General features: G+C 45.1%; 1 protein-coding gene across 1 annotated transcript; it reads right to left on the reverse strand.

Annotated features, from left to right (window-relative positions):
- Window positions 1–3463: 3463 nt before the first annotated feature.
- LOC149320752 (uncharacterized) lies at window positions 3464–14511 on the reverse strand. The gene is made up of 4 exons (XM_089505161.1): window positions 14467–14511; window positions 10827–11796; window positions 9906–10020; window positions 3464–6906 (listed from the first exon to the last, which is right to left on the reverse strand). Exons 2-4 carry the CDS (start codon window positions 11655–11657, stop codon window positions 6254–6256), a joined length of 1599 nt encoding a protein of 532 aa, XP_089361287.1. The 5' UTR covers window positions 11658–11796; window positions 14467–14511; the 3' UTR covers window positions 3464–6253.
- Window positions 14512–15936: the final 1425 nt, after the last annotated feature.

Genomic DNA, 15936 nt, shown 5'->3' on the forward strand with positions numbered 1-15936 from the left:
GTGTGTGTGTGTGTGTGTAAAATCTTTTGGTCTTCAAATGGCCCAAGAGGGTCCCTAAAATGTGGCATAATTCCCCCAGTCCTGAAATGTATTTGACAGAAACAGATCTTTTTAGAAAAACATTTGAACACCTGGCTGAATGAAAACAGCTGGGCAGACCTGTGCCTCTGAGTCCCATCCTATCTTAAAAGACCAAAGAAGGATTCCTTTTGAGACAATAAATCAGTGATGCCCATAAAGCCCCTGGTGAGGAATAAAGTTGTTAGCAGAGAGAGGAACCGATGTAGTCCTTCCAGTATAATTGGATTTGTTGTTGCTGTGTGCCTTCAAGTTGTTTCTGACATAGTGACCCTAAAGCGAATCAACTGCCAGGTCTTCTGGGGTTGAGAGTGTATGACTCTGCCCAGGCTCATGGGCTTCCATGGCTGAGTTCAAACCCTGGTCTCCAGAGTCATAATCCAATGCTCAAACCACTACACCACATCCCATTATCCTTCACAACTGGCCATGCTGCCTGGGGCTGATGTGTATTTGAGTCTTAGACAGCTAGAAGCTCATAGTCCCCTGTCCCTGAATTTGAAATGCCAGCATGGTGCAGTTGTTTGAGTGCTAAACAATGACTCTGGAGGCCGGAGTTTGATTCCCAGCTCAGCCATGAAACCCATGGGGTGATCTTGAGCAAGTCACACTCTCTCAGCCTCAGGGAGAGAGAATGGCAAACCTTCTCTGAGCAAATCTTGCCAAGAAAACCTCATGATAGCTTTGCCTTGGAGTTGCCATAAGTAAGCAGGGAATTGAACCCTGGTCTCCAGGGTCATCATCCAGCACTCAAACCACTATGCCATACTGGCTCTCATGCTTCCTAGACCACACTTTTTCTGGAAGAAAAGATGATTTGCCTCTCCTAAAAAGTCCACAGGAGTGACCACCATTTAAACAGGTTGTAATCCCCTTCCCTTGCACTAACATCAAAAATATCATATATATAAATTTTAAAATCAGAACTAGTCCTTTGACCAGTTAAAGGAGGACAAGCTGGAACATGACCAGAAGATAATAAAAGGGCCAGAAACCAAGCTTCATGAGGACAGATCTGGGGAGAAAAGACAGAAGTGACAGGATTTCATAGAATACTGTTGTGTGCAAGTAATTTCAGACTTATGGCGACCTTAAGGCGGACTTAACATGGGGGTTTCTGGGGCTGAGAGGGTGTGACTTGCCCAAGGTCACCCAGCAGGTTTCCAAGGCTGAGCAGGGAACTGAACCCTGGTCTCCGGAGTTATAGTCCAACAGTGAAACTACTACACTATTTCTGTGAAATCATAATGTCATGTAGAGAATGGAGTGATCTTGTTTTCTGCTGCACTGGAGATGAAAACACAAACTAATGGGAAAGAAATGGCCTTTGGAGGTCTTTAAGTAGAGCTTGGAAGAGCATCTCTCACAACTGTTATAGCTGTGTATTCCTACATGGGAGGTTGGGCTGGATAGCCTTTGCTGTCCCTTTTAACTGTTGTGATCCTACGATACTATGATTTCTGAACACTGCCAGGGTTTGGGGACATTTTGGCAATATATGTGAGCCCCACGGAATACTGGGGCAGAAAACAGGCCCCCACGCCCCCAACAGTTGTCCACCCTTGCTCTGGATCTGAGGATTAACTGGGATTCCCTTTCAGAGCTGTTTAGTTTTGTGACTAGAAGGGAGACCGATCCAGATTTCTTCTTCTTCTTGTGCCATCAATTATGACAACCCTATTGCAGGCTTTTCTTGGCAAGACTTTTTCCGGGGGGGGGGGGGTGTGTGCTTGCCCAAGGTCACCCAGTGATTTTGTGTAGGTTTTTCAGGTTATGTGGCCATGTTCTAGAAGAGTTTGTTCTTGACGTTTCACCAGCATCCCTGACTGACATCTTCAGAGATTTCTCTGAAGATGCCAGCCATAGAAGCTGGCGAAACATCAGGAACAAACTCTTCTAGAACAAGTGCCATGTAACCCAAAAAACCCACAAAAAACTATGGATGCTGGCCATGAAAGCCTTCGACTTCATGTCACCCAGTGGGTTTCCATGGCCAAGCAGGGATTCAGATTCTGGTCTCCAGGGGCATAATCCAGTGCTCAAACTACTATACCACACTGGCTCTCTCGATCCACCTGCACAACTATCATAGCCCCATATGCTACACAAGAGGACATCTCCCCAACTAGTTGCCTTCCAGATGTGCTGGGACTAAAATGCCCATCATCAATGTCAACAACTGGATATGCTGGCTTGCCAGGAAGTGACACTGTAATCAAAGACACCTGGAGAACACTAGGTTGGAGAAGGCCCACCTTCAAAGCTGGGGGGGGGGAATGCATTTTCTCACTTCCTCTCTGACACTTTTACTGTGGTCCCTCCACATTCGATGGGGTTAGGGGTGAAGGACGCTATTCTTTTTACCCAAGAGAACACCTCTCTAGGAATCTTCAGATCCTCCAGTGCAACTCTATGGTCAACATCTGCCAGAAGCTGATCACAGAATCATACTGGAGAACTTACAACTGCCTAGAGAAGTGTTTTCTCTTGGAACTTCTAGGACCTCCAGCACAACTCTATGGTCAACATCTGGCAGAATTGCTCTGGACGACTTAAAACATTCCTACAGAGAATATATTATAATCAAAACCGCAAATAATCAAACCCACAAAAGTCAAAACCACAAAGGGCCAACCTTAATTTGAAATGACAAGGAACGGCTGCTTTGGTATCAGTTCTACTCTAAGGTAGAGTGAGTCAAGCAGCAGGTCATAAACTGGAGAAAACACCTCTCTGAAATACAACTCTCAAATACCATCATTAGTGGTGGTCATGCTATTGTGGCTATCCACCTGATGGGGATTCTGGGCATTACAGTGCATGTAGGTAATTTTTCCAAGCTCTTTGGCAGGTGAGAAAATCACAGAACTGGAAGAGACCCCAAGAACTATCCACTCCAACCATGTTCTGCCATGCAATTAAAGTACCCCCAACAGATGGCCATCCGGCCTGTTTAAAAAACTCCAACGAAAGAGACTTCATCATACTCCGAGGCAGCATAGTCCGCCATCAAACAGCTTTTACCCTCAGGAAGTTCCTCCTAATGTTTAGGTGAAATCTCTTCCTGGGGTTTGAATTCATTGCCTCTTCTACTAGTCTGGGGAGCGACTTAGGGATCCAGCGATGTTTAGCCCAGGGAAGAGGGAGTTAAGAGGTGACATGATAGCCATGTTTAAACATTTGAAGGGATGTCATATGGAAGAAGGAACAAGCTGGTCTTTTGCTGCTCCATAGACTAGGACATGGAGCAATAGATTCAAACTATAGGACAAGAGATTCCACCAAAATATCACTAAGACCTTCCCAATAGTAAGAGCTGTTTGACATTGGATTACGCTGCCTGGGAGTGTGGCGGAGTCTCTTTCTTTGGAGGCTTTTTAACAGAGGTTGGATGGCTATCTGTGGGGGTCCTTGGTTTGTTTTATGACAGGAGGAGGTTGGACTGACTGGCCCTTGGGGGTCTCTTCCAACTCTACAATTCTATGGACTTAGAGACAGCAGGGACTTTTTAACATACAACATCCTACCCCTAAGCCACAGCCCTTTTCTAGTAAGGACTTGTCTTATACCAAAGCAGAAAATCAGTCCATCTGCCTCAGAGTTACACTGACTGGCAGTGGCTCTTCAGGGTTTCAGACTTAGTTGATGGCACTGAGAATGGGACCTGGGACCTTCTGCAGAGCTATGGTTTTGGCCCACTCCAGCTATGGGACAGGTAACATAACAATGAAGGCAGAGAAAGTAGGAGAGGATCCTACTTCAGCTGCAGATTTCTTATTTTACACACTGTCAGATCACCATGCCATCCCAGGGGTACGGTGCAGAGTAATGGTGCCATTATGACTGGACTTTGGAACCAACATACAGAGCCCCTCTCAACAGAATGAACTGAAAGGCTCCTAAAGGCAGCATTATCACCTTAGGTTGCCTTCGAAGCAAGTGAAGTAGGATTCCTTTCACACTGCACAATTAGAGCACATCGATCCCCTTTGAACTGCTCAGACAACATCCTAAACTGTTGCCATGCTGCAGAATTAACGCAGTTTGGCACCGCTTCAATTGTCAGGGCTCCTTGTTATGGAATCCTCACATTTGTAGTTTGTTGTGGCACCAGAGCTTTCTGATGGGGAAGGCAAAACATCTCACAAAAACACAAATCCCATAGCACTGAGCCAGGGAAGTTAAAGTGGTGTTAAACTGCATTAATTCTACAGTGTAAATGCTGCCCTATGGAATACTGGGATTTGTCGCCTGAAGAAGCACTGGAACTCTCTGGCAGAGAACTCTAAATACCCCAGGAAACTACAAACCCCGGAAATCCACTGAGTGGAATCCCAGCAGCTTAAAGTGGCATTGGAATGCTAAAATTGTGTTGTGCTTAAGAGCCCCCAAACTGATTGTTATTTAAAGAAGGGGGTCAACTAGGTCCAGAAGCTAAGATTACCTAACTCACCCCTGTTGTAAGGATCATGGGGCGGGCAGGCAGGCAGGCAGGCAGACTGACTGTCCTTTGGTTACCAGAGCCACTTCAGCTCTTCCAACTTCCTTCCTGGGCTGGCTGGTTTTTTTTAGGAGAGCAACTGAATAGCTCTAGTTCTGGCTTTCTTTCAACACTCATGTTGAATTTTTACCCCACTCAACAAGATAGCCATCACAGGCTGGCATCCTGTTAGGGACCTATGAACGTATAACTCCACCTTATGTTTGCATATGTCTTTTTATATATAACTGTGGAGGTTGGTATTATTTTCTCCCCTACTGCAACAACCAAATTGCCACCCAGGAGTCTGTTTTGCTGTGACCGCCCCACTTAATGGCCGTTCCAGGACTGATGGAGAGCACAGGGGATTGGAGAAGAACTGTATTACATTGCATAGCCAGATGCAGACTGATTATATCTTCCACCAAGATCCCAGCAGATAATGTCACTGTTCTGCATCTGGCTACGAGGCACAGCCAGACACTTCTCTGATCCACGCCCTTACTTTCTACCACTCATGGAATGGCTGTTCAGAGGGATTACTGCAGAAAAACAATGAGTACTGAGGGTAGTGATCAGATAGATATGGCAGAGTTCTGCCTGTAGACTGCTTATGCTATACTGGGCAATGTAGGAACTTTGCCATAGCCTTTAGGCTTCAACTACCTGCAAGGATTCTGTTTGCTCCTTGCTGAATGAATGACCACAGCAGCGTTTGGTTGAAAGAAAATTTGCACATGATCCAGGGTTCAGGGCAAGTGGTTAAATCGCAGGCAGTGAAAAGAGACCAATGTTGTGGCTAGAATCCATCTCCTGATGTGCCTCCTGAAACCCACTTTAAAATTCAACCAGTCACATCAAGAGATGGAGTTCTGCAGCTCTGGTGAGCAGGAAGCTAAAAGACATGTACAGCCACCTCCCGTAAACAAACTGCAGCACAAGGAGCAGAAGTTTTTGTCACAGCTCCTCTGCGCACTGTGGCTAGCTAGCAGGAGATAGTTGGAAGTACAGTGAGCACACACCATATGCTGAAGCCATGGCACAATGTTATGAATTGCGCGTGTGGCCGACGCGCGTGCCATGCCACATGCACACATCCCAATATTTTCAATGGAGTGCGAGCATACGCCATTTCCCCCTTACGTGGGGTGGGGGTTCCGGAACGGATCCCCTGTATAAGGGAAGGGAGAACTGTATCATCAGTCCCCTGCTCACCAGCACTGCAAACCTTCATCTCTCAGTGCAGCTGACCAGATTTTAAGTAGGTTTCAGAGTCATTTACAATCATGGCAATGGTACCATGATTGTAAATATGACTAGGAAATAGCTAAGAGGCCTTAAGTCTAACTTACAACATTGTGGCTCATAAACAAGATGTTAGTTTCTGTGTGTCTCTCTGTGTGTATAAAGGGGAGAAGTTATTACAAACAGGCTACATTAACAGAAGTTGGGTTGGGAAAGCTCTACCCACTACCTCCCTCTGTATCTTTGGGACAGGTTCCTGGGGGGAAAACATTTGCTTGCCAAGGCAACAGAAGCTGTGGAGAACACAGTTTTGCCATGAGTCTCACACAGAAGCCCCATCTCAGCAGGCAATGCTTCTACGATGTCCTAAGAGGTTACTTTATAGGCATGTTAACTCCTTGTTTTTGTTTCGTTTTTCTTTGAAACAATAGCATGAGAACCATTTGCCTCTCAGTGATGGTGCTTAATAAAGTTTGAGTTGTCACTGAACCGCTTCCCACAAATGGAGCACTCATATGGCTTCTCCCCTGTGTGGATCCTCTTGTGCACGATGAAGTTGGAGTAATCATTGAAGCGCTTTCCACAATCCAGGCATTTGTACGGCTTCTCCCCTGTATGGATTCTCTTATGTCGGGTAAGGCTGGAACCTGTGTTGAAGCCCTTCCCACAGTAAGAGCATTTGTAGGGTTTCTCACCAGTGTGCACTCTCTGGTGGATGAGGAAGGCAGCGCGGCTGACAAAGCTTTTCCCACATTCTGAGCAGTTGTACCACCTCTCTCCTGAGTGGGTTCTCTCGTGCGCAATAAGGTTGGACCGACGACGGAAGACTTTTCCACACACATGGCAAGCACTGTCCTTCTCACTGCTAGGGAGCATTCCCTGTTGCAAGATGCTTTCATCCAGGTCCTCATAGGTGCCCTGAGAGTTAATAAATTTTCCACCTTCCCTCTCTAGGCAGCTTCCATACAGGACCTCAGAAACTTCCCCTCGGGTGGAACAGGGGAGAATGTTCTGTTCAACTCTTCCTGACAACATCCAATGGAAATCTGTCTCAGCTGAGTTTCCAGCATCATTCTTCTCCATCCTGCACAGCTTCTCCTCACCTGTTGGAATAAGCAAACAGAAAAGGGGGGATACAAATTATAAAGGATAAAGGGAACTACTATAAATATCAATGCAGAGAAATAGAAGAAAACAACAAAAAAGGAAGAATGAGAGACCTTTTCCACAAGATTTGGGAAACTCAAATGGAAGTTGAAACCAAGGATGGAGATGCTCTATCATCAGAAGAATAGCAAGTAGCAAGTACATTTCTATACCACTTACCAGTGCACATAAGCACTCCCTAAGCAGTTTACAATGTGTAAGCTAATTGCCCCCCAAAGAACATACTACATGACTGAGAAGATATAAAAAGACGGTGCAAACAAAATACAGAAAAGCTATATAAAAGTGATGATAAAAGGAATGACACATGGAATGAAGAACCATACAAAGATGAATCCCAAATTCTAGAAAGCGAAGTGGAAGCTGTGCTAAGAGAAATTGGAAATAATAAATTACCAGAAACAGATGATATTCCAATTGAACTGATACAATTCACACAGACAGAATCAACTGAAGTATTAACTAAAATATGCCAACAAATGTGGGAAACAAAATGATGGCCAACAGATTGGAAACGATCAATCCACAAAAAACTATTCCTGTTGACAAAAGCAGTAGTAACTATAGGACCAAAGCATTAATTTCCTATGCAGGCAAAATTATCTTGCAGCATAGTCTCCAATCATATATGGAGAGAGAAATCCCAGAGGTGCAAGAGGTGCAAACAGGGTTCAAGAAAGAAAGAGGCACCAAGGACCATATTGCAAACATACAGTGGTTAATGGCACACAACAAAAAATTCCAGAAGAAAGTCAATTTGTGCTTTCTAGACTATAGTAAAGCCTTTGACTGCATAGATCATGAAAAGCTGTGGAATGCTCTTAAAGAATTGGAATTGCCAATACATATGATAGTCCTGATGAGAAATCTGTACTTGAGACAAGAGGCTACTGTTAGAACAGAACATGGAGAAAAAGAATGGTTTCCAATTGGCAAGGGGGTCAGGCAAGGCTGCATACTATCACCCTATCTGTTTAACTTGTATGCAGAAAATATCATCCAAAGAGCAGGTTTAGGCTCAGAAAGAGGAGTGAAGCTAGGAGGAAGGAACAACTACTAAGGAAAGTTAAAGAAGAAAGTACAAAGGCAGCTTACTGTTGAACATAAACAAAACAAAAAGAATGACCATGGAGGATGTACATAAATTCAACCTTGATAATGAGGGAATCGAAACAAAGATTTCCTGTACCTGGGATCAGATATTGATCATAATGGAGTTGCAGTCAGGAAATATGAAGAAGACTAGGAATGGGAAGGGCTTCTATGAAAGAACTAGATAAGATTCTAAAGAGTAAAGGTATATGACTGAACACTAAAGTAAGGATCATCCATCATATTCCCATCACCATGTATGGATGTGACAGCTGGACAATGAAGGAAGTGGTTACAAAGAAAACAAACTTTTAAGCTGTGGTGTTGGAGAAGAGTCCTGAGGATACAATGGATGATCAAAAAGGCAAACAAATCAGTCCTTGAGCAGATTAAACCTGAACTCTCCCTGGAAGCCAAGATGATCAAACTGAGGCTGTTGTACTTTGGCCACGTCATGAGAAGGCACAACTCACTATAAAAGACAGTAATGCTGGGAACGATAGTAGGAAGAGAGGAAGATAGACTCAATCAGGGAGGTCATGGGCCTGAATTTGCAGGACCTAAGCAGAGCAGTGGAGGACAGGGGAGCTTGGAAATGTCTAATCCACATGGTTAGAATGAGCTGGGCTTGACTCAATGGCAGATAACAACAACAACAACAACAAATTAACCATAATGGTATATCCTCATGAGGATAAGAGCAGCCCAGAACATTCAAGTATCATTGCCTAAGAACAAAAGAACTATACTGTATTGGATCAAAGGCCTAACAGTACCCTGTTCATACAATGGTCAACTGGTCACCCCAACGGGAAGCACATAGTTGGACACAAGTGTAACAGCACACTCTTCATGCTTCATGATGTGATTTGTTTGATACTTGATGTTTTTAATCTGTTTTTTCTTTTCTATATGGTAATTTTATCTATTCCTCTTTTAATTGTTATTATCTTAGAATGTACGCCTTGGGCAGGCTTTTATTTACTCCTAATTTTACCGACTTTGTACAGCGCTGTGTATAATGACAGTGCTATAGAAATAAAGTTTAATAATAATAATAATAATAGTTTCCCAAGCTATGAATGCCAGGATTCCATAGGATTAAGGCACAGCCGTTAAAATGGAACAATGGTACTACAGGTTCAATCTCCCTTATCCAGAATCGTGAAACCTAAAATACTCCAATATCCAAAATTGTCCACATGGGTGGCTGAGATAGTGGCACCCTCTTTAGAGGGCTTTAGACAGATATTGGTTGGCCATCTGTTGAGAGTGCTTTAGTTGTGTATTCCTGCATGTCATGATTCTGTCTAGGGGTATATATACACTGTAGAAATAATGCAGTTTGACACCACTTTCACTGCCATGGCTCCATCCTACAACCCTACAGCCTCCATCCCTGGGATTTTTAGTTTGTTGCTGCATCAGCACTTTTTGGCAGAGAACACTAAAGATCTTGTACAAGTCCCAGGATTCCATTGGATAAAGCTACAGCACTTAAATTGGTGTCAAACTGCATTGTATCTGCAGTGTAGATGCACCCTATGATTCTCCTCTATCATGTCTTCCTTTCAAAAGTTAAAAAATCTCCAAACACCATAATCGTGCCTTAGAGAGGAACTACTCATTAGAGTGGCCTTTTCCTGTACATTTCCCAGCTCTGACAATATTCGTCTTCTAGATGTATTGATAAGAGCTGTAAACAATATGGTAGAATTCAAAGACATAGCTGTGTTAGTCTAATAAAATAAAAAATAAATTATTGTGATAGACTGCTACACACATCCCATTTTCCTTAGGAATGTTAAACCATCAGCATGATGTGACACCTGGAGGCCCTTACCCAAGTGGTCAGTATCCACCTCAGCCTCTGGCTTCATCTCTCCAAAATGTGGCCTCCTCCAGGTGTCCAACACAGCCTTCTCTGCCAAGTCTTCCTCTTCAAATGGACCAATTGTCTGAAACAGCAGAAAGGAATCCATTAAAGGGACAATTGCAGCAGAGTTGGGAAGTGCGGATGAATGCAAGACTTTCTTCTACAACTTTGCTGGCAGCAAATGAACACAGCAGAAATCAAGGAAGAGGAAGAAAAAGGGAAGGAGAGACATGGATGTAAAGCAAGCCCTTAGTGTCCTCTGAGCCAGTTTTGGTGCCTTCTCCAGCCCCTCCCCATATTTTGTGCCGAGGGATGCATGGGAGATAATTTTGTTATATTTCTAGTTGTCCCCTAGGCTGTTTTAGGCCCAGGAGAAGCCTTTTTGGTAAAAAATGGGGAACTGACACAGTACCTGACCTCTAGATTACTTCCCGTTTAATAAAAGGCCTCTTCTGAGCCAAAAAAAGCCCATGGTGTGTGTGAAAACATGGCACAGCTGCTTCTCCAATGCTTTCTATGTAGTATTCTAGGGCATTTGAGCCCCCCCCCCCCATTTACATGGGGGGAGGGGCAACAATCAGCCCTCCAAGGTTTCCAAGAGGCCAATGCTGTCTTGCAAGTTCTTGGCAGTTGCTCACACCATCTTTCCTCAAACCTAAATGGATATGAAAGAAATGCACAGCAGTTTTATGAGGCAGGACAGTATGCACACATACAAACTCTATTCAAACTGACATTTGGAGGAAGGTGAATCCCCAAATCTATAGGTTGAACTAATCAGGGATGGAAAAGAAGGTCGATCTGGATCTGGATCCTGAGGTGGCCAGAGGTAAGCTGGCACAGATTCTTAATTATTTAACACAAAAGGATTAGACCAAGGTCTCCCACCTGTTCTCCCTGCACCCGATTCTCTTGCTGCCTCAGTAGGAAATCAACCTGGTTCTCTTGCTGCCTCAGTAGGAAATCTTCTGCCAGGACCACTGCCTGGGTACAGGTTTGAGGACTACATTCCCAGACCCAACTCTGCATTTCCGGGGGCAGGACGGCCAGGAACTGCTCCAGGACCACCAACTCCAAGATCTGTTCCTTGGTGTGCCTTTCTGGCTTCAGCCATTGGTGGCAGAGCCTCCGGAGATGCCGGCAAGCTTCACGAGGACCCTCAGCTTCCTGGTAGCCGAACCGCCTGAAGAGTCGGCATTCTTCATGCAAGCTGCTCACCTCCTGGCCCAGGATCAAACGCTTGGCTTTCTGACCCTCGGGCTTGCCTTTGGCTGGAGGGCATCTGACGGCATGGTCACCTTCTTTACTTGAGCTGGGCAGAAGCTGGGAGGATCTCTCGCCTTTCGGCTGCTGGCTAGACCTGGCCGTCCCTTTGAAGTGGGTTAAGGTAGGCCGAGTGTAATTCCTTGTTAGGGGTCCCCGTAGCTGTGGGTTGTCCCCTTCTGTGTGAGGAGACTCGAGGGCCTTGAGAAATTCTTGAAGTTGAGACTCCCATCGCTGCTGCAGGCCTTTGCGTGGTTGGCGGGCCAAGTCATCCGGGACGGCTCTTTCCCAAAAGTCCCGGATACTCTCTGGGGGGATGTCGGGATGGCCCCTTCCTCCTCCCTTCACTGCCACAGGTGGCCCTGTTCGGTTTCGCTCTTCTGTCGCTGTCCCCTTCTCTTTCTCAGCCTCCACTAGGCCAGACGACGACGAGGCATCTCTCGATTCCGTCTCCATTTCTTCTCTCTCAGAGCAAATGCAATCTGTTTCAGTGCCCTCAGGTGACTGTGGCAACAGTGCCAACTTCTGTATTCCTGAAGCAAGGAAATCTAGTGGGCTGGCAACAACGGAGGCAGTCTAAGGAAATGGCGTCTTTCTGAAATAAAGACAGAGCATCAGCCATAACCAGAAAAAATGTGGAGATAGGTGCTAGGGATGGCTGAAAATTTATTTATGGTTTGAGTTTATTTCTGATACGAATTTACCTCGAATATGCAAATTCCTTCTTGTGCAGAATGGAAAGACCTTGAATATTTTTAAAAAATGAAATGTGGAAAAACCTGAAACTGAAAGATTTATCTGCTTCGAATACTTAATTTTATAAGATTCTTAGCCTTGGCCGAGGTTTGGAGACAGACAGCATAGTGATGCGGTTTGAGTGTTGGGCTACAACTCATGGAAAGTGGAGTTCAAATCCCCACTTGCCCATGGAAAGCAGTGGGCAAACACACTTTCTCAGCTTCAGAGAAAGGCAATGGAAATCCTTCTCTGACTCTTGTCAAGGCAACCCTAGGCTAGGATGCTCTCTTCTCCAAACTCCATTGAGTGACCTTGGGCAAGCCACATTCTCTCAGCCTTAGTGAAAGGCAATGGCAAACCCCTCTGAACAAAGCTTGCCAAGAAAACCCCTGGATAGGTTTGTTTTAGGGTTGTCATATTGTAGAAACGACTTGAAGGCACATACCTAACGAGAGAGCCAGTGGACTGGGACCTTCCTATCTGAAGTTTCTACCTGTTTTATCTCAGCCACCTAAAGTTTTCCTGATGCAAAAGCAAGAGGATTTCTGAAGTCAAAGGCTTTCATGGCTGGCATCTATAGTTTTTTGTGGATTTTTCAGGCCATGTGGCCATGTTCTGGAAGAGTTTATTCTTGTGGCTGGTATCTTCAGAGAAATGTGGAGAGAATTCTCTAAAGATGCCAGCCACAGATGCTGGCGAAACATCAGGAATAAACTCTTCTAGAATATGGCCACATAGCCCAAGAAGCCTACAAAAAAAAACTAAGCATGAGAATTTATTGGGAAATCACAAAGGATGGAGACATCCTGGATTGCAAGGGAAGCATCCTTTTGTGTTGCAAGTGGATATTACCTTTCCTGGACTTTGAGAATCTCCCAGGTACCACATGGCCTGCAAGAGACACCCCTCCATATCATTTGAATCAAGAACAAAGACAGCAAAATGCAGGCCTTGGACTAACATCTTTCATTTTTTTCTGCTGTAAGGTTTTTAACACCTTGCCTGATGAAGGAGCCAGCAGAGCTTCAAAAGCTTGCAGCATGTGTTTTGTGCATTTTGGTTGGCCCAAAAAAGGTATCACAGTTGGGTGGATTTTTGATATTATTGGATTAGCTATATGACCAACATGGCTGCCCCAAATGTTTTTTGGAATTCCTTTGTTGTAGTTGGGTGCCTTCAAGTTGTTTCTGACTTCTGGCAACCCTAAAATGAATATATCCCGGGGCTTTCTTGGCAAGATTTGCGCTGAGGCTGAGAGCATGTGACTTGCCCAAGGTAAGAATCGAACCCTGGTCTCGAGAGTTGTAGACCAAAACTCGAACACTATGCTATGACTCTGGAGAGTAGGGTTCAAATCCCTGTGCAGCCATGGAAACGCACTGGCTGACCTCGAGTGAGTCACACTCTCTCAGCCTCAGAGAAGGGCCAGGGCAACCCTCCTCTGAACAATATCCTGCCAAGAAAACCCCTTGATAGGTTCACCACTTTAAGGTCACCGTAAGTCAGAAACGACTTGAAGGCACACAACAACAAACAACATTTAAGGGTAAAATCTGTTATTTTTGATTAAACTGGTCTATGACCATAATAAAGAGCCAGCATGTCGTGGTTTGAGAACTGAACTAGGACTTTGGAGACCAGGTTTCAATTCCCCAATTGGCCATGAACCCCACTGGCTGGCCTTGGGCAAGTCACACTCCTCTCAGCCTCAGAAGGCGGCAAAGGCTAAACAAGTCTGTGAAGAAATCTTGCCATGACAGGTTAACCTTAAGTCAGAAACGACTTGAAGGCACACAACAACAACAGCAACAGCAGCAAAGCTAAAACTGTCTCAACCTGGATTATTTCTGTGTGCAGATGCAGCATTGGAGGCACACAACAAGAAAACTAAAGTGGTGCCTACCTGGATTATCTCTGCAGTGCAGATGCAGCTTTGAAGGCACACAACAACCACAACAAAATTAAAGCGGTGCCAAAATGGATTAGCTCTGCAGTGTGGAGGCAGCCTTGGAGGCATACAACCACAACAAAGGTAAAGTGGTGTCAACCTGGATTATCTCTGCAGTGTAGATGCAGCCTTGGAAGCACACACCAGTAGCAAAACTAAAGCCATGTCAACCTGGATTATCTGCGCAGTGTAGATGCAGCTCTGAAGGCACACAGCAACAAAACTAAAGTTTTCAACCTGGATTATCTTTGCAGTGCGGATGCAGCCTTGAAGGCACACTAAATTCAAGTGGTGCCAACCTGGACCATCTCTGCAGTGTGGATGCAGCCTTGGAGGCACACACCAACAAAGCAAGGAGGCTCAAGGAAAACTTTCCACCCCCCTCCCAGCCTGGAAGGATGGACCACGATGGCAAGAGCAGAGGAGCCCAGCTGAGTGCAGAAGTTGGCAACCCTGGTGCCTGGGGAGAGGCTCTGCTCCTGCCTTGGGGCCCCCACTCACTTGGTCACCCTCCTCTCCCTTCTTTCCCCAAGGTTTCCTCCTTCCTTCCCTCCTTCCTTCCTTCTTTCTTGGGCTCACCTGGCTGGCTCCTCCAAAGCAGAGCCTGGGAAATTCAAAGGCCACTTTCCCACGGGAGGCGGGGCCGGAAGTGACGTCCTCTGTTTACATCCCGCCCCCCCCGCCCCACATCCGGCCCCTTCTAGGAAGAGGCACAAGAGGCACTTCCTCAATGTAACCCTTGCAAAGCACTGAGAAAAAAGCCCCACTTGGGTTGGGTGCCTCCAAGTCCCTTTGATGAGGGCCAGGGTCTGCCAGGGTCACCCTTCAGGCTGAGAGAGTGGCACTCCTTGCCATTTTCATGGTTTTAATTGTTTTTAATTTAAATTTAAAAAAATTAATTTAATTAAAAATTTTAAAAATGTAAAAACCATTTTTAATTTTTTTAAATTGAAATTTTAATTTTTAATTTAAGATTTTTTAAAAACCAAACCCTGAGGACTCTCTTTACTCCTGCCACTGAATCCTCACCCTGCAAACACCACCCCTTCATCATTTAAAAGGATTGCAGGTGGATATGTCGCAACCGGTTTCTGCCAGGAGCTGAAGAGATGGGATAGAAATACATTTTATTATTATGAGTGCCACCCCCCCCCCCCTTAGATTGTCACCTGGTGTGCTGTGCACACACACACCCCACATCCTCCTATTGATGCCCCTGTTTGCATGTTGCAAGTAAATAGCTGCTTAAGAGAACATTATTCATAGAATCATAAGAGTTGGAAGAGACCCCAAGAAAGGCCATCCAGTCCAACCCCATTCTGCCATGCAGGACATCCAATCAAAGCATCCCTGACACATGTCCATCCAGCCTCTGCTTAAAGACCTTCAAGAAAACAGACTCCACTACTCTCCAAGGGAGTGTGTTCCACTGTCAAACAGCCCTTACTCTCAGGAATCTCTTTTCCAGGAGCTTGCATCCATTGCTCCATTGGGTCCTATTCTCTAGAGCAGCAGAAAACAAGCTTGCTTCCTCCTCAAAATGACATCCTTTCAAATATTTAAACAGGGCTATCATATCACCTCTTAACCTTCTTTTCTCCAGGCTAAACATCCCCAGCTCCCTGAGTCATTCCTCATAGGGCAAGGTTTCCAGACCTTTCACCATTTTAGTCGCCCTCCTTTGGACACGCTCCAGTTTCTCAATGTCCTTTTTGAATTATGGGGCCCAGAACTGGACACAATATTCCAGGTGGGGCCTGACCAGAGCAGAATACAATGGCACAATTACTTCTCTTGATCTAGACAGTATACTTCTATTGATGCAGCCTAACATCACATTGGCCTTTTTAGCTGCTGCATCACACTGCTGACTAATGTTCAACTTGTGGTCTCCTTGGACTCCTAGATCCCTTTCACACATAGTGTCCTTAGCCAGTGTTCCCCCATTCTATATCTATGCATTTCATTTTTTCTATATAAGTGTCCAACAGATTACTGAGTATAGTGCTTCTAACCTACAGCAATTAGGACACACACTACAGTATCCTT

Source organism: Sceloporus occidentalis, unplaced genomic scaffold, assembly GCF_023333645.1.
Source record: "Sceloporus occidentalis isolate IW3139 unplaced genomic scaffold, rSceOcc1.0.p SCAF_1, whole genome shotgun sequence".
Lineage (NCBI taxonomy): Eukaryota > Metazoa > Chordata > Lepidosauria > Squamata > Phrynosomatidae > Sceloporus > Sceloporus occidentalis.

Excerpts from the sequence above, each read along its gene's own strand:
- LOC149320752 (XM_089505161.1), bottom strand. The coding sequence starts at position 11,657 with ATGGAGACGGAATCGAGAGATGCCTCGTCGTCGTCTGGCCTAGTGGAG. Across the intron at positions 10,021-10,826 it reads ATCGGGTGCAGGGAGAACAG|ACAATTGGTCCATTTGAAGA; the intron begins GTGGGAGACCTT and ends CTGCTGTTTCAG. Across the intron at positions 6,907-9,905 it reads GGTGGATACTGACCACTTGG|GTGAGGAGAAGCTGTGCAGG; the intron begins GTAAGGGCCTCC and ends TTATTCCAACAG.